The sequence below is a fragment of the Pongo pygmaeus genome, chromosome 10 (genome assembly GCF_028885625.2).
Source record: "Pongo pygmaeus isolate AG05252 chromosome 10, NHGRI_mPonPyg2-v2.0_pri, whole genome shotgun sequence".
In the NCBI taxonomy this organism is placed as follows: Eukaryota; Metazoa; Chordata; class Mammalia; order Primates; family Hominidae; genus Pongo; species Pongo pygmaeus.
In genome coordinates this window covers 16,691,125-16,710,495 of record NC_072383.2, presented here as the reverse complement: position 1 = coordinate 16,710,495, position 19,371 = coordinate 16,691,125, and the positions used below count along the sequence as shown (strand labels likewise).

The following is a 19,371-nucleotide window of genomic DNA, read 5'->3' as shown; positions in this document are numbered from 1 at the left end:
ATGTTTCATTATCCTCTATCTCTTAAAATATTAAACGTGGTCATTTATTTATTTAAGATTGTGTGTGTGTGTGTGTGTGTGTGTGTGTGTGTGTTGCTTACTGTGAACCTGGGCCCTTTTCTTGGTAGTAAAGAGTAATAAACAAAACAAACTTAGATCCAACTCTTGTGAATCTTCCAATGAAGTAATTGAAACACATGGTACAAATGAACACACTAAAAATATTTAATTTCAAATTGTAGTAAGCATAGTGAAAAAAATGGATGTTATGGGATCTAATTTAGATTATAAAGTGCATATCTAAAAGACAAAGAGGCATTAGACAGGGCGGTTTCAGACAGAGTGAAGAGCAAATCAAAGTCCCTAAGGTGGAAAAGAAAGAGTTTAAGATATTCAAGAAAGACGAAGATTACTGTGGCTGAGACCTGGTCAGACAGTAGAAAGTAGCAGGCAATTAGACTGAAGTAACAAGCACAGGCAAGATCACACAGGCCATGTTAAAAATTATGGATTTCTTCTTAACTGTGTGGACACCCATAGAAGGAATTAAGCTGAAGAGTAATATTCAATTTACATTTACATAAACTCAATCTGGCTGCTGGGTGCTTAATAGGTTAGAGGTGGACAAGAGTGGAAACAAGAAGACCAGTTAATATGCTACTGCACATTATCTGAGTTAAAAATGAGAATGGCTTGGCTTGGAATGATGGCAGTGGCTATGGATAGAAGCAAACTGATTTATAACACACAGTTGACCCTTGAACAACGCAGGGGTTGGGAGCATCAAGCCCCACACAGTCAAAAATTTACGTGTAACTTTTGACCCCCTGCAAACTTAACTACTAATAGCCTACTGTTGATGGAAAGCCATATTAATAACATAAACAATCAATATACATTTTATGTTATATGTGTTACATAGTGTATTCTTACAATAAAGTCAGCTACAGAGAAGAAAATGTTATTAAGAAAATCATATGAAGAGAAAATATATTTACTCTGTATTAAGTGGAAGTGGATCATCACAGAAGTCTTTAACCTCACTGTCTTCACACTGAGTAGGCTGAGGAGGAGGAGCAGGAGGAGAGGTTGGCCTTGCTGTCTCAGAGGTGGCAGAAGTAGAAGAAAACCCGCATGTAAGTGTACCTGAGCAGTTCAAACCCATGTTGTTCAAGGGTCAAGTGTATTTTGGAAACAAAATCTACAGGATTTAATGATGTATTTGGAGGTAGGGGGAAGAGAGGGGACCACAGATGTGGAAGAGATCAGAAGAGTGAAGGAGAAGAATTAGAGAAAAAGATCAAAAGTTCTACTTTGTATATCCTCCTCCTTGAAACCTTTTCTTACACATGACCTATCTTTCTGACCTTGCTTTCAGCACTTTTACTTCATTGTCTTGCCCCAAATGCAAACATGCTTGAAGGCACTGCTTAGATATTCTCTACTGTCCCTCTCCAATCCTCTTTCAGTTTCATCTGGCCCTAAACTCTGACTCTAAGCAGATGACTCATTATTTTTTCTCTCTTGATTCACCCAATTTCCTGAGCTATAACACATTTTCAATTGTTTTCTGATCGTTTCTCTTTAGATGACCCCTTTGTACCTCCAACTCAACTCAAAATTAAATTCATGTTATTCCCATATCTACTATGGTTCTTACTTATATTACCACTGCCATCTTTCCAGTCACCTGGATTCATATTCACAACTAACTTCTGCTTCCTCCTTGCTCTTTGCTTCAGTTGCTATGGTTTTATCAGTGCACTCTAATGCATTTTATGTTTCTACCTTCCTTATATTTTCCTGAAGTGGAAGCCCTGATTGTAACTTAAGCCCCCATTATACTTTACCAGATTATTTTTATCACTTCTATCTTCCTACCGCCAATATCTTTCCTATTCTATCAACCAGCACATGACCTTTAGAGTAATCATCCTAAATAACAATTGTAATCATTTCACTTGTGTCTAAAATCTTCAATGATTCTATTGTCTTCATTCTCTTATCTTCAGAGTAATTTTCAAATTTCTTAAAAGTGTATTAAATGCTTCTTATGATCTGACCCCAATCTATCGTCTACCTTGATTCCCAAATAACTTGAACGTCTCGTCATCCTGAAAATCTGTCTGATGCTTTCACAACGCTGTCCCTTTGCTCATGTCATGTGTGCTGCCTTCACCTTTTCATACTGAAGTCCTTCTTTCTTAAAAGCATAAAATGATGTCTCTCACCTCTCCAACTAGCAATAAGTTCTTCTCCTGATACTCCCCAATAGAATATGAGTCTGCAATGGAACAGACTTCTTTCATCTTTTATCCCCCACGGTGCTGAGCACACTATCTTGCATATAGCAGGAACAGAGCAAATATTAAATTGAACTGACATATTAGCACTCTTTCTGATGAGTTTGTAATGTGTCCAATAATCTTGATAAATGTGATTATATAATGAATTTGGCCTTAAAGTCAGATAATACGTGAAATGTATATTTTTTATGTGAGCTGTTTACAGAACCAAAATCTCTACTTTACTATGAATAAGCCTTTATAGGCCTTAATTTAAAATAGTAATAAATTAAAAATTCCTCAAATTTTTGAACTGAGGTTTATTGAGGTTTCCTCCTCTTTTACACCTTTCATTTCTTGGGGACCCTGGAAAGAGCAGTCTTTATGAATATATTTAAATTCTGAGATATAATCAAAAAAATTACCTACCAGTTTCTCTATCAACCAAAACAAACACTAAGCTATTTAAGCATTGGACTGATTTTTCTGAATTGAAAGCTTGGCCTTATCTAAAATTTTATGCAAGTTAGCAAAATGTGACTATCTGAAAATTTCAAATAAATTCCATCAAGCTAAAGTTTGCCTCCACTCTAACGAAAGGATCAAGTCCAGTAATATGAATGCTAAATGGAGAAATGGAATGGTTAGAGTAGATATAGACTCGGTAAAAAAATCCTACTCAATTTCAACAAAAAACTTCTAGATAATTCCTTAAAAGTAAAATGAAGAGAAGAGTTTGACCACTATAATTGTTGGCATTTACACTCTTCACTTAGCTAATTTATCTCTTTAAGAAATTTTTTTCTAAACGAAAGTTTCTAGTCCTTAATTCTCTAATAGCTGTTTTACCTTCTCTGTGAAAATTAGAGAAATGACAGACAACTGAGGACGAATAATACTTTAAGTTTATTTCAAAAACATGTTTAAAATAATAATTAAAGCTATATATAAAGATAATTTTATATTTGAACTTCCTCCAAATCATTCTTGACTCATATGTCTTTTTTATGAAAGTTATCTAGGATGATATCTCTTTTCTGGGGAAAAAAGTTTTAAAACATTGCTTTATCTTCAATAATAATTGCTACTAATTCAAGGGATCCGCACCTGCAGATTCAACTAACCTTGAATAAAAAGTAGTTGGTTGCATCTGTATTGAACATGTATAGACTTTTTTTCTTGTCATTATTCCCTAAACAATATAGTGTAACAACTGTTTACATACTATTTGCATTGTATTGGGGATTATAAGTAACCTAGAAATGATTTAAAGAATAGAGGAAGAGGAGCATAGGTTATGTGCAAATAAATACAAAGCCGTTTTATATAATGGACTTAAGCAGCAGGAATTTTGGTGTCTTTGGGGTCTTGGAACCAATCCCCAGCAGATATCAGTTGTCTTATTTAAATGTCACAAGCACCCTACAAAGTAAGCATCATTAACCCCACCTTGGAGCTGAGGAAAGTGAGGTTACATTACTGGCCTGAGGTTCTATATGTAGGAAGTCAGGGAAGAGGAAGTCAACTCAGCCCTTTGTGAGGCCACAGCCTAAGCATTGGATGGCCAAACAGCACAGATCACTGGTGTCTGGATATCCCAAGGGCAAACAAATGTTGAGGAAACGTCTAATGTCCAGCACCTGTTGTTTCCTGACTTTTTAATGATCGCCATTCTAACTGGTGTGAGATGATATCATTGTGGTTTTGATTTGCATTTCTCTGATGGCCAGTGATGATGAGCACTTTTTCATGTGTCTGTTGGCTGCATAATGTCTTCTTTTGAGAAGTGTCTGTTCATATCCTTTGCCCACTTTTTGATGGGGTTGTTTGTTTTTTCTTGTAAATTTGTTTGAGTTCTTTGTAGATTCTGGATATTAGCCCTTTGTCAGATGAGTAGATTGCAAAAATTTTCTCCCATTCTGTAGGTTGCCTGCTCACTCTGATGGTAGTTTCTTTTGCTGTGCAGAAGCTCTTTAGTTTAATTAGATCCTATTTGTCAATTTTGGCTTTTATTGCCATTGCTTTTGGTGTTTTAGACATGAAGTCCTTGCCCATGCCTGTGTCCTGAATGGTATTGCCTATAGGAACACTTTTCCACTGTTGGTGGGAATGTAAACTAGTTCAGCCATTGTGGAAGACAGTGTGGCCATTCTTCAGGGATCTAGAACTAGAAATACCATTTGACCCAGCCATCCCATTACTGGTATATACCCAAAGGAATATAAATCATGCTGCTATAAAGACACATGCATGTGTATGTTTATTGTGGCACTACACACAATAGCAAAGACTTGGAATCAACCCAAATGTCCAACAATGATAGACTGGATTAAGAAAATGTGGCACATATACACCATGGAATACTATGCAGCCATAAAAAATGATGAGTTCATGTCCTTTGTAGGGACATGGATGAAGCTGGAAACCATTATTCTCAGCAAACTATCACAAGGACAAAAAACCAAACACTGCATGTTCTCACTCATAGGTGGGAACTGAACAATGAGAACACTTGGACACAGGAAGGGGAACATCACACACCAGGGCCTGTTGTGGGGTGGAGGGAGTGGGGAGGGATAGCATTAGGAGATATACCTATCGTAAATGACGAGTTAATGGGTGCAGCACACCAACATGGCACATGTATACATATGTAACAAACCTGCACATTGTACACATGTACCCTAGAACTTAAAGTATAATAAAAAAAATTTAAAAAAAAACAAAAACAAACAAACAAACAAAAAAGAAACATCTAATGTCAATGGGTAAGAAATGTTATGGCCTATTACATGAATCTCTAGCTCTTCCTTTAACTTTTTTTTCTTTTGCATTATTTTCCTTCAGTTGCTGGAAATCTTTTTGCTGCATTGTCTGTGATGATAGCTGGCTTCTTTGAAATACACCGAAAACATTTCCCTCCAGTGGAGCAGCCCCTTTCAGGAAAAGTTCTCACTGTTTCCTCCATGCCCTGTTTCTACCTGATTCTTCAGTATATTTTACTTGGAGTGGCGGAAACGTTGGTAAACCCAGCTGGTGAGTAAACAACTTTTCAACTAACGTTAGAACATACTGAACCTTTACACAGAACACATCACCTCAACCAGAACAATTAAAGTGGTATGTCATCTATTCACCCCCTAGAGAGTTCCCAAATACTTCCAGCAAATTTATTTATTACTTTTTTACAAACATTTCATTTCTCCTCATTCCTCTACCATGCACAGAACAATTATCAATTCTGCCTGGATACAGATGGAACAAAAGATTTTTAATCTGGTTAAAGGCAATAACCATTTTGTCAGACACACCACAGGAGGAAAACCTCTGCTAAAACCCAGAAGACAACTCCAGAACACTAAGACGAAAAGCCTCTTCTCTTCTCCCTTCCTTCCTCTCACCTCCCCAGCTCTCACTCATAGATAAACTCACAGGCCGGGTGCGGTGGCTCACGCCTGTAATCCCAGCACTTTGGGAGGCCGAGGCGGGTGGATCACGAGGTTAAGAGATCAAGACCATCCTGGCCAACATGGTGAAACCCCGTCTCTACTAAAAATACAAAAAATTAGCTGGGTGTGGTGGCGGGCGCCTGTAGTCCCAGCTACTCAGGAGGCTGAGGCAGGAGAATCACTTGAACCCGGGAGGCGGAGGTTGCAGTGAGCCGAGATTGCGCCACTGCACTCCAGCCTGGCAACAGAGTGAGACTCCATCTCAAAAAAAAAAAGCTCATTTATACCCCTCCAAAAATGACACTTAATGTTCTTTGAGAGTATATAAACATGCAAATGAAATGAAAATTTAAGCCAATTTTCCAGATAACTTGATGTCTTTGAATTAAATTACACTAGATTAAATGAGATCACTAATGTTTCATAAGACAGGTTCAGAATAAGTTTATTAAATATCAAGGGTTTCTGAATTATCTAGATTGCTTATATTAATTAAACTAGCCACTTTACAATTTATCACAATATTTCAGTGACTTCTTGCAATACAGTAATGTGTGTGTACATCTATTTATCAGTGTAATTGATTATATCTTATGTTTCTATCCTCCTTAAATTTTCGTGTAGTAGGAGTCCTGATTGTAACTCAAGCTCCCATTATACTTTATGGGTAATATTTTTATAACTTCTAACTATCTTCCGACCTCCAGTATCTCTCCCTTTCTATCAACCGGCACATGGATTTTAGAGTAATCATCCTAAATAACAATTCTAACCATTCCATCTGTGTCTACAATCTTCAATGATTCTATTATCTTCAAAGTTGTTTCCAAACTCCTTAAAGATAAATATTTAATAAATATGTATTGATACACATACATACTTATGATACCAAAGCAATTCATTAAACAATGAAAATAAAATTAAGTTGGAATATATTCATATATATGTGTGTCTCAGACTTCTTTTTTTATAATTGTATATCATTTCATTCCATATATTTTGCATACATAAATTACTTTATGAGATTTTATACTGGGGACCTCACTGTTTAACATTGCAAGGAAGACAAAAGAAGTGTAAAGCAATGCTACCACACAAATATTTGTGATCTTCTCTGATGTTATTCCCAAAAATGTGTTGGAAGTAGTCAGCCAAAATTTTCTGGGCTGGTATAGAGTAAATAATGAGTAAAGGTAATGAGTGAATATGTGGAAGAAATTGCTAGCCAGCTTAGCAATAGTGATTCAACATGCAGGAGCCAGAGAGGTACAGAAAACCAATGACTGAAAAAGGCAGATCATGTGCTACTCATCACTTACTCCACCACTCCTTGATTTACTCTTCAGGAAATCAGGCCTAACTGAGGTCTAACTAAGTCACTTGACTCATCTGCTATCGGGGTCATGGACCAGGGACTGAAAGAATTTGGTCTGATATCTAGCTTTTCCATTACCACCTACATAAACCTGGGAACTCATTTAACCTCCAATCCTCACTTTTCTGATATTTAAAATAGAAATAATTGTATTATTCTTTATATCACAGCATTGATAGGGTAAGAATCAATGGGAATGACAGACTACTCCTTGAAAATCAAATGACATAAAATATGAAAGGGTATTTCAAACTATAAAATCAAGTATTACCCTTCTGGGAGACAGTACAGCACAGAGGTTAGGCTCGATGGTCTTAAAGTCAGACGGATCTGAATTCAAACCCAGTTCTTTCACTGACTAACTCTGTGACGTTGGGAAAATTATTCCTCATTTCTGGGCTTTTCTCATCATCTACAAAACAGGGAGTTGTTCAAAGGACTAAGTGGAAGATTTTATGTAAAGCAAAAACCGCAGTGCCCCGTATATAGACAGCATTCAATAATTAGCAGTTATAATGTGTTGTTGTTATCATTAATAAAAGTAATGGCAAAAACCGCAATTACTTTTTCACCAACCTAATATTATTATCATGTTTCACATGAATTAATAGTGTCAGACTCAGAACAGAAGCACAGGTGTCCTGTTCCCAGCTCTTTCTGCCATAAACCACCTGAACAGCTGGGACACCTGGAAGCATAAGCAGAACTGTCTCTCACTTGATTCATCCTAGATCCATCTCTTTCCTCTCACCTCTCCCCTCCAATCCAACAGCAAGTCCTCGTTTTTACTCTGAAATAGAACTTAAATCTGGCCACATCTCACTATCCCCTTTGTTCTTCTCCTGGCGTACAACACCATCACCTCCAGTCCCAATTCGACCAGAGGCTCTGAACTTTTCTCCCTGCTTCCTCTCCTGCCCCATGAGTCCATTCTCTTCAAAACAGCTGTGGTGTTCTTCTCAAAACATAAGTTCTATCATTCCCCTGATTTAAATTCCACAGTAGAGTTTCAGAGATAAATTATTCACAATGGTGAATAATGTTCCACATGATTTGGTCTCCACATGTTGTTCCATCTACATTTAGTTACATTCTGCCCCTTGACCACATCCCCAGAAAAGTGTGTGTTTCTAAGATGCTAGATTTCTGTCTACCCCAAGGCCTTTGTACTTGCTTTATCCTTTATTCAGAATTCCCTTTCCTCTGTTTTCAAATGACTGGCTTCTTCTCATTATTGAGCTTTCTCAAAGGTCATCTCTTTGGAGGGGCTTCCTTGACCATTCCATCACTTTCCACTTAATTACCCTAGTTTTTAAAATAGCACTTGTCAGAATCTGAAATTACTTTATTTATATTTGTATTGCCTGCCTCTCACTGTAAGAATATACACTCCTGACATCAATGTATGTTTCTCCTTTCCGAAAAGTACATATACAAAATAGGTGATCAATAAATACATTTTGATTGAAGAAACAAATGAATGAAATCTACGGTTATTTCTATATGGTACAATAAAAATGTATTATTCAAACTTTTGACAGTGTCTTACACTGATGGCATTGAGCAAGGAAACACAGTGAATCACTCCATAAATGACAGTAGACATAGTCTACCCTACTAAGACATGTTATACATTGGAGATGAGCTAGAAAAAAAAAAGCAGTAGAAAACTTTTCAAATTATGTTTTAATTGTAGCAGTGTACACCTCAGCTGTCTCATACTCTATGTTTGTTTATTCAAAAAATACTGTGTGGGTGTCTACAATGTGCCTAATACTGCTCTCGAAGCTTTAGACACATCAGTTAAAAAAAATAAGACAAAAATTTCTGCCATTATAGCTTATAGCATCTCTGTGGTTGAGTAGTAGAGAGTAAGTTGGGAAGATAGAAGGCTCTAATCAGAGGAGGGTGCACAAAATTGTGATTATGGAGTGGGTACAGTTATTGATCCAAGACATGGTTTTGCAGGCCAGTCTCTGTTACAATTACTCAACTATGTCATTGTGGTATGAATGCATCCATAGACAACATATAATAAATGAGTGTGGCTGTGTTCCAGTAAAACTTTATTAAAATAGGTGGCAAGCTGAATATTACCTGACCATAGCTGGCCAACCACTGGTCTGAGGTACAAGGCATATAGGCCATGACCTAGGGTGTGAATGGAGTGGAAGCTAAGGTAGATTGGAGATCAAGGACATTGGAGGTCAAGGAACTGGACAACCAAGATTGAAAGGATGGAAGGTGGGAAGGGTGATCTATATGTATAGTAAAATTGCCAAGTATTAAGGCAGCAGTAGTACCAGAGAGTGTGACAATGAGAGAGGAACTGACAACTCTGAGAAAAAGAGGAAAATGTCCTATAGATTGGAAGACGACAGCATGAAAGGGAAGTAAATGATATAATCTGATAACATGAGCTTCAAAGCTGAAGTTTTTCAGGGTTAAGGGAGATATAATGGTCTAAAAATGGCAACAGGATAAAGTTCCATTTTCTAGGACTGTGGTACTTCTTCTCCACATGTTCAAAATAACTTTTCACCAAACACAATAAACACATTTTAACTGTTTAAGAACAACTAGAGTAAAAAAAAAAAATTTCCAGCAATAAGTCCCCAGTACCAGGTGCTTTAGGAAGGTGGTTATGGCCCTATATTTTGAAGACTCCTCATATGCTGTGATGTGGCATCTTCACAAGCACTACCCAGCTACTACCTGGAGGCACATTTTTAGCACTCATTGGCAAGAAGACCAGCTTTCATGTACACATTGAATATTTTTTATTCTGTCTTCATAGTAAAATGGGAATTTTAGAATAGTGACAGACTTGTTGATATTATCTACATTGTAATGGGCTAAAAGAAATATCTCAGAGCCTAAAAAAAATCAAAATGATGATCACTAAAGTTTCAAAAGATCAGAACATGCAAGTAGATGCCTAAAAATGAAGATTCGAGGACTTGAAAAGCTAAGTCCTATAAAAGGGAACTGGAGGTTTTCAGAAACGACTAAAATGACACCAAAGAGAGATTAACCAGCAGGCAGAGAGCTGGCAAAGTGTGTTCATGAATTATATACCATACCAGAAGTTCCAGCAGGAGAAAAGCATAGGATTAATAATTAACTAGCAGAGTAATAATGGGCTTGTATGTTCTGCTTTTTCTTAGTGAAAGAAATAGGCCTACTTACTCTTTCTGCTCATTGCTTGTCTCCTTGTACTTATGGAAAGGAAAGTTTATAAGCCAAATCCTTTTTATCACTGTGAATCATTTATTCCCAAAGCCTATTCAGGCTTCCTCTCATACTCCCATTTGGGCCTTTCTGAAAATACTCCAAGGCTCCTGCTGGTGATTGGTACTACACAAAGAGCTGTGTTACCTTGCCACCAATATTTGAAGCCCTTCTCCACAGTATTTTACCTATCACCATTGTTATCTTCATCTCCAATCAGCGTTTGTGGGAAAAGTGCACATTTAGCACTGCCCTTTGTATTAAATAATGTGCTGTTTCTGCTCCAGAGTTTAAAGTCCAGGAAAGATAAACTGATGCCTTTTCCCACCTCTCAGTTCCAGCACGGAGCACTTTCCTGAAGCACAAAATGGGATTCCTTTAAATCTTTATGGGATAAATAAATCAAGACATGTGCAGGACCCACCGAAAGTAAAACAGATATTTTACATTAAGGAAGGAGCATTAATACATTTACATCATGTGTTAGTAAGATCATGGAAAAGTTCTGGTAAATGCAGAGTTTTGCTGCGGCAAAGTATTAAAAACAAACAAACAAGCAAACAAAAAACCAGGGGTAAATATTCCCGAGAGGAGCAGGAGGAGATAATAAGATCTCTTACTTCTCGTTGAGAAGGAAACTAAATGTTTAGTGTTTACAGGACAGTCATGCAACACGTAACAACATTTTGATCAATGATGGATCACGTGTATGACGGCAGTTTCATAAGATTATAATATCATATTTTACTGTACTATTTCTGTGTTTACATATATTCAGATTCACAAATACTTATCACTGTGCTCTAATTGCCAACAGTATTCAGTACAGTCACACGCTGTACAGATTCGTTGCCTAGGAGTGATAGGCTACCCATATAGCTTAGGTGTGTAGTAGGCTAGACCATATAGGTTTGTGTAAGTATACTCGATGATGTTTGCACAATGGCAAAATCACCTAATGACACATTTCTCTGGACATATCTCCATCATTAAGCCACGCATGACTGCACATCTGTTTTCTATCATCACTTTTCTTTTTAAAATGAGCTGTAATATTTATTTATGATTTCATTGTGGAAAGATTTGCAAAGCACAAAAGAGTAAGAGGAATATTAGAAATCCAGTAATTCAACCACTCAAAGCTAAGACTGTTAATATTATTTAGTGTATTTCCTTACAATTTTTTGGCACACATATATAATAGAGATTAGTATAATGAACTCCCCTGTATCCATCTTCTAGCATCAATAATTTTCAACTCATAGCCAAAACTTGTTTCATTTCTACTCTCATTCACATCTTTTTTCCTTCTTGTATAATTTTGAAGCAATCCCAAATATATTATAATAAACATCAAATATTTTAACACATATCCATAAGATTGTCATGCATTTTAATATATTATGTTTATATGGCATGTACAAAATCTCATATACTTATTTTCATCTATTTCTGATTACAAAAGAAAGTTATTTTTAATTGAAAATTAAAAAAAATTTTTTTCGTGGTTTTTTTGACCTCTTGTTACTATCATTACTGGCACCCAAAAAATGACTTGGGAAGGAAAGATAACCACTTTGGAAACCTAATGCTTAAGCTATTGTTTCTCTCTCTGAGCACCTCTCCTGAAATGAGATAATGCATATTAAGGGCTTTGTACAGTGCCTGCACAAGTAGGAGCTACTCAATTTGATAAGATTAATACTGTCAAAAATACCTAACCCTTATTCAGGACCCAGGACCTACGAGTCAGCATTGTACTAAGCACTTTACATGTAGTATTGCAGGTAAGTGTCCCAGCACCTCTGCAAGTGAATAATGATATTATTCCCATTTCATAGAGGAGGACATTGAGGCTGGAAAGTTTAAGTCACCTACCTAAAAACACAGAGATAGTAGATGGCTGACATGGTGTTTTAATACTATCTTGTCTAACTCCAGAGCCCATGCTCTTAACCTTGATGCAAATGTTATACAATACAAGTTTTCTATAAGGAACCTAACGAATTACACAGAATCACAGAATTGATAGATTGTCATGATATTATCTAATAGAGGCCACACCTCTATCCAAAATTTATCAGAACTATTCAATTTGGAGTGAAATTAAGGTGAATACATTAGGACACTCAACTACTAAGTAATCAAATTCTCCTTGTAGCTGGGTCAGGGTATATTTTTGTCATATTTTATTCCTTGAAGACATCTGTAAATTGCATCACAGCATATCTTACTACAGTAACCTTAACAAAGTCCAACCCAAATTTTTACTGTATCAGTAAATTTTCTTTGATATATGATCAACATCAATTTGAACAGTCTCTATGAAAGCATTTTCAGGAGAAAGTTCTAAATTCTGACCTCTCTTTTTCTCTCAGTCTCTGTAATATCATACAGATTTGTTCCAAGCACCGTCAGAGGAACCTCCATGAATTTTCTGACACTGTTCAAAGGATTTGGCTGTTTCACAGGGGCACTGCTTGTGGAGTTGGTATATCTCATCTCAGAAGGTAAAAATAGGTTCATGGCATGCTTATATACATTGAGTTGATGACTAGGGAACAGGGAGACCAAACCTTAAGAGAAGGGCTTTGCCAGTGCAGTCTTTTTTTAATTGATCCACTTTTGCAATTAAGATAGAATTAAGATAGGAAATACACTCTTGCTGTATTCATTAATTTCTGGGAATTGTTTTTCTTTTGATAGGAGGAGGTAATTACAGAATGTCATGCTGTCCTTAGTGTATTTTAAAACAAACTGGTCATTATATTCTTATTAGATCTTTCAATGAGGCCATATGCAATAATGCCTCACAGCTGGCATAGACAGTCCTCAGAAAAACTAAGATCTGTGTAAATATAGGGGATGGGGTACCTGAATGATCTTTTTTTTCTCATGATTTGCCACAATGCTTGTCTATGCAATCCAAGAGAAATTGTGAATTGAATAATAAATGGTATTTTAAAATTTTCCCAGTAGAGATTTTGGTCAGGAGAAACAACTAATCTGAAAAATTCAAATATTATTTGAAATATTAAAGTACCTACTAAAGCAAATGTTAGATTAAAGCAAATTTTAAAGAACTACTCTTTGGTTGCACGTGTTGGTAAAAACAACAGCCAGACAGGATGACAATAATGATAAGTCATCACAGTGAAATGACTTTGGCTGTATTTTAAATCCGGAGTTTTGAAATTCTGTTCTAAAATGTCGATATATCTTTAATTTAATTTTAATGTACTTTTGCTTATTTTATGGAAATGATCACAAGTGTATTCTCTACTTTCAAAAATACTTATTGTTGTGCACTAAAAATGATGTAAACAAAGTGTTAGTTTCTATTCTCTTATAACAGACAAATTTAATTTACCTGCTTTCAAACTATGGAAAAAAATCAACTTCTATGAATGAGACACTCCTTTTAACACTAAAACACTAAACCTCCATTCAAAAAATATTTATCAAGGACCCATTCTGTTCCAGGCACTATATTGGGCACTGGTGATACCATGGCAAGCAAAATAAACACTTGCAAGCCCTCAGGAAATTTCCAGGGGTACAAGGAAGCAATAAAATTAAAAGTGAAAAAGCCAATGATAGATATAGCAGCAGAGTTCTTGGGAAGAAACCTAATAATCCTTGACTGATGACTGACAAGGTCAAACTCTGCCCTTTCTTTACTTATCTGAGAAAATTAAGCTGAAGTGTGTGTTGAATATTTACTGTGTACCAGGCTATGTGCTACATGGAATTGTGTGAGATATGGTCCAGTTCTCAAAGAACTCAAATTCAAACTGCGATAGCTAACTGTGTGAACGGCAGCAAGTTGCTGACTTCTGTAGTGCTCAGATTCTTCGTACATAAGCTAGAGACAAAGCACTGGCGTTAAGGTTTTGTAAGATAACCTTGAAAAGTCTTACTTATGTTCACACCTGAAACATTTTCAGTGTTGAACATGTTTCCTTTCTTTACATTACTCAGTGAAGATATTTCCAAAAATTTACTAAAACAAAATTTCTAGAATCAAATCACATTTGACATATACCTGAAGAACTGCAAAGTCAAATATTACTACAAGTTTATCTTTTATATAAATCTAAATGTTTCATATGCATGCTTAAGCAACCTACCCAGAGTTAGACCAAACAACCTTGGCTAAGTTCTCCCCAAGACTATCCTCACTTTTTTTTTTTTTTTTTTTTTTTTTTTTTTGTGAGAAAGAGTCTCACTCTGTCACCCAGGCTGGAGTGCAGTGGCACGATCTCGGCCCACTGCAACTTCCGCCTCCCAGGTTCAAGCAATTCTCCTGCCTCAGCCTCCCGAGTAGCTGGGACTACAGGTGCACACCACCACACCCAGCTAATTTTTGTATTTTTAGTAGAAATGAGATTTCACCATATTGGCCAGGATGGTCTCGATCTCTTGACCTCGTGATCCGCCCGCCTCGGCCTCCCAAAGTGCTGGGATTACAGGCGTGAGCCACCGCACCCGGCCAAGACTACCCTCACTGTAGATACTAGCCACAAGTTTGGAGATTCCTAGGGCTGTCATCACCTCTGACAAGCTGCCTATAAATGTGGGGATCCCCACAGACTCCTTCGGGTATGATAATTTGCTAGAATAATTCACAGAACTTAGAAAAGTACAATACTTATAATTACTGTTTATTATGGCAAAAGAATACAAATCAGAATGAGCTAAAGGGAGAGGCACATGGAACAAGGTCTGGGAGGGTTCCAAAAGTGGAGGTTCCTTCATCCCCAGGTATGCGCTAACCACATCAATATAAGAATAATGCCAACCAGGTGAGCTCACCTGAGCTTCAGTGCCCAGTGTTTCTGTTGAGACTTTGTCACATAGACACCATTGACTGAATCATTGTGAGCTCAATCTCCACCCTCCTTCTGCTCCCCAGAAGTTGGGCTGGTATATGTGGCTCAAAGCTCGAAGTCTGATCATGTGGTTCGTCTTCCTGGCTGCCCACTCTCCATTCCGGGTCATCTGATTAGCATAAATTACCTATGGGCCCTCTCCATTCTGAGTTGCCTCATTAGCATAAATTATCAGGTGGGGACTGAGGGTCCCACCATAAATAACAGACATTATAACCACTCAAGAAATTGAAAGGATTTAGATTACCTCCCAGGAATCAGTCCAGGCAAATTTTTTAATCACACAACTGTTCTTACAAAAGCATTTCACTGAAAATCTAAATTTTTATTGGGAATCTGTATAGTATAGTAGGAGCTTTTACATGCATTATTGCATTTATTACAACAACCTTATATTATTATTCTAATTTTTTAAATGTAACAATTAAGGCAGAAAAAATAAAGTCAAGTTCTCTAGTCATCACAACTGGCAGCTGACAGAGACCTAATCCTCTTAGCATTCTGAAACCAGTTCCAACATTGATTTCAATACACCAAGCAACTTGTAGAAATCCCTAGATGTAAGGGTTATATATATATATATATTTTTTTTTTATTATACTTTAAGTTCTAGCGTACATGTGCACAACGTGCAGGTTTGTTACATATGTATACATGTGCCATGTTGGTGTGCTGCACCCATTAACTCGTCATTTACAATAGGTATATCTCCTAATGCTATCCCTCCCCCCTCCCCCCACCCCACAACAGGCGCTGGTGTGTGATGTTCCCCTTCCTGTGTCCAAGTGTTCTCATTGTTCAATTCCCACCTATGAGTGAGAACATGTGGTGTTTGTTTTTTGCCCTTGCGATAGTTTGCTGAGAATGATGGTTTCCACCTTCATCCATGTCCCTACAAAGGACATGAACTCATCATTTTTTATGGTGGCATAGTATTCCATGGTGTATATGTGCCACATTTTCTTAATCAAAAGAAGACATTTATGCAGCCAACACACACATGAAAAAATGCTCATCATCACTGGCCATCAGAGAAATGCAAATCAAAACCACGATATAAGGGTTTTTAAAGACATTTGTTACTTTTGCAATATAACCTCCTTGGATAGAGTTTTGTATAATATTGATAATATTTTAGATACAGTACAAAGGTGGAGAAACAAAAGTTTATATAATTCTGGCACAATTTGGTGCGCATGAAAGGAAATTTGCCAAGGACACATGGTGAGGACATCTTAGCAAGATGGGTTGTGGGGTGGGGCACTTTCTAAACTGTGCTCAAGAGAATACCATTTAAATTACCACTAATCAATTTAAGCTACATCTTCTTTTAGGTGTATTCTTTCCAGTTTATAAGAATACTGTGTTATATCAAATTATAATCCCAATAAATTACAATCATAGAGTTGAATGTTGCCTTAGATCTCAACTAGTCTAACATTGTACCAAAAATAGAAGATGTAGTAGCATAATCTAGTGCCCAGAAAAATTCTCTACTTTGAGATATAACCTGAGTGTGCCCATCTATTGATCACTATGTTCTACAGAGTAAGTCCGATTCTCCATTCACATAGCAGCTCTTCAAACATTTGATAAATACTTGGAGAAATAATATGGTATAGTGGTTAAGAGAATAGGTTCTGGAGTCAGACCACCTGAATTTGAATCCAGGTAGTCTAGCTATGTATTCTCAATTTCTATTTCAGTAATGATAATAAATAATATATTATGTTGTTCTGAAGATTAAGCAATTAATGTGCATAGTAATTGTTCAATAAAGATGACAGTCATGACCCCTTCTATTTTATAGACAAACCACCCCAGTCTTTTCATATTGCATGATTCCTTGATTTTTCTCTATCAAGGCCCCTCCATCCATTAAACAAACAGCAACTTGTCAGTATCTTTCTTAACATATAGCTTTCAAAATCAAACATAATATGGGTACAACCAGGGTACAAAATAGGTACAACCAGGATAAGTATGTTACTTTTATCAACCTGGACTCTCTCTCTCTCTGAATGCCAACAGAGATTTTGTTGACTTTCTCACAGTTGCATCTTGCTTATGGTCAATTAAAATTTGAAACTTTTTTTAATATTCAGGAGTTGCTTTCAGCTCAGTTCTACTCATCACAGTTCTTTTTTCTAATTAGATGCAGCACTTTATTTTTATCTTTAATAAATGTCAACCCATCATCCTAAGTAATAGACATTTTTGAAAATTGATTCTATGTCATCCAGGGAATTACTAATCTTTACTTCTTTACTTGCTTTGTGTCATCTGCAAATTTGGTAAGCAAGTTCCTAGACTTCTTCCAGGTAATTGATAAAATTTTGAATTGGACAGGACCAAAAAAGAGTCTTGCAGAAAATTCCTAGACCTCATTTCAAGTTAATGATAATCCATTAATCCTCTCCCTTTGGATATAATCAGTTCCCAATTCACCTAATTACTATCATTCAGCCCACATACCTCCATCATTAACTAAATGACATCACAGGAGACTTTTCATATGTTTTTCTGGAAATAGGATAAGTCTCTTTGCGACAATCCCTTTAGCCATCAGAATAGTATTCCTCAATGAAAGAAATGAGGTTCATTTAGATGATTTGGTTATAGTAATCCTATACTGGTATAATAAATAAAGGCCCTAAAAGAGAGTGACCATAAGCATGGCTTTGGGTAGGTCAGTATCCCTCTAAAACTGGTTTTTCTTAATAAAAAAAGAAAATTGTACTTCACTTTTCTCAGACAGGATAAGAGAATAAAACTAAATAAGATATTTGAAAATTTTCTATGCCAGAGATTATTTTTAAATATAAAATTGTCATATGATATAATGGTTCATTTGGCCAAAAACAAGATCAGTCCACTCAAACAATCAGACAAATCTTTTTGACAGAAGTGACCATAATGAAACAAACACGATAATTATACATTTAGGCACCCTACATCCTTCAGCATTTCATTTAGTATATAGGATATTTTCAACCTTTAAGGATTCATGTCAGCTGAGCATGTGTGCATGTGAGTGTGTGAGAGTGTTAGTATACCCGATTGGAAAAGAATATCAGCTATCACAGTCTTCCAGTCTCCAAGCTGCATTAGTCATTTTTAGCACCATAATGGAGAATGGTGTGAATGCGGTAAATTCAAAAGATTTCTCAAAACTTGACTGTGCAGACAGATAACTGTTAGAGTGACATTTTCAGTACAAGTGAGAAAACTGATCCTTCTGGGATCTCTAACTCTGAGTGCTTTAAAGGAGAAGATACAAGACTAAACTCATCCTCCTACACTAATCATTTCAGGAATAGTTTATCTAAAAGTAGCAATGCTAATATAAGGGAATGAAGAAGTCAGTCAGACTGCTTATTTCAACTCTATCCCATTAGCAACAAGATCAATTTCCTCACACTCATGAATTTGAACTTAAGCCTTTTCATAAAAATAACAAAACAGAATTCAGTAAAAAATGACATCTTAGTTATGGACATGCAGGCGATTGAAAGATCCGAAGCAAAATATTTAAGACAAAAAGGGATAATTGGGCAGAATCAAGAGGTCAAGTGGTATATCTTCTTGTCCCTACAAGTTCCTTCTCCTCAAAATTCGGGAAAAGGATAAAGAATGTAGCTGTTTAATTTCCATCAAGATTATTTTAAATTAAAAATGAGATCTCCTAAAAGACTCATTTAAATATCTATGATTATTGAGGCCACTGACAGTTATGTCAGCATGAATCACTGAGTCACTCTCGAAACAGGAATTTGCAGTTGCAGTAAACTTGAAGAAAATATTTATGCATCTGGAAAAGTATTCCAACTGCATTTCATGGGCTCACGCCTATTATCTAAGAGATACGCTTGTTGAAATTCAGATCTATGCCTCGGGTCCAACTTCATATGGGATTTGGGCTTACAGATTTTTAGATTCAGAGGGGAAAAATAAGTGGCCTACTGCCATAATTCACCCTTAGCCAGGCCCATACTCTACTTGTCAACTGGTTTAGTGCCCTTGTTCCTGTGGCTAAGTCAGCAGGGCCCCAAAAACTCCCATAGGCAAACCCTGCTCATGGTCCTCAGTCAGAATTAGATGCAAAGCCTCCCTCATACAATGGTTTTATGTATTTCAGA

At 36.5% G+C, this 19,371-nt stretch overlaps 1 protein-coding gene across 1 annotated transcript in view; it reads left to right on the top strand.

Moving 5' to 3' along the window:
• The window catches only part of SLC15A5 (solute carrier family 15 member 5), an 88,649-nt gene that overhangs the window by 48,048 nt on the left and 21,230 nt on the right, over nt 1-19,371 (top strand). Inside the window, exons 6-7 of the mRNA XM_054445159.1 lie at nt 5,133-5,321; nt 12,719-12,850. Of these exons, the coding sequence (XP_054301134.1) occupies nt 5,133-5,321; nt 12,719-12,850 (321 nt within the window). The remainder of the gene's footprint in view (nt 1-5,132; nt 5,322-12,718; nt 12,851-19,371) is intronic.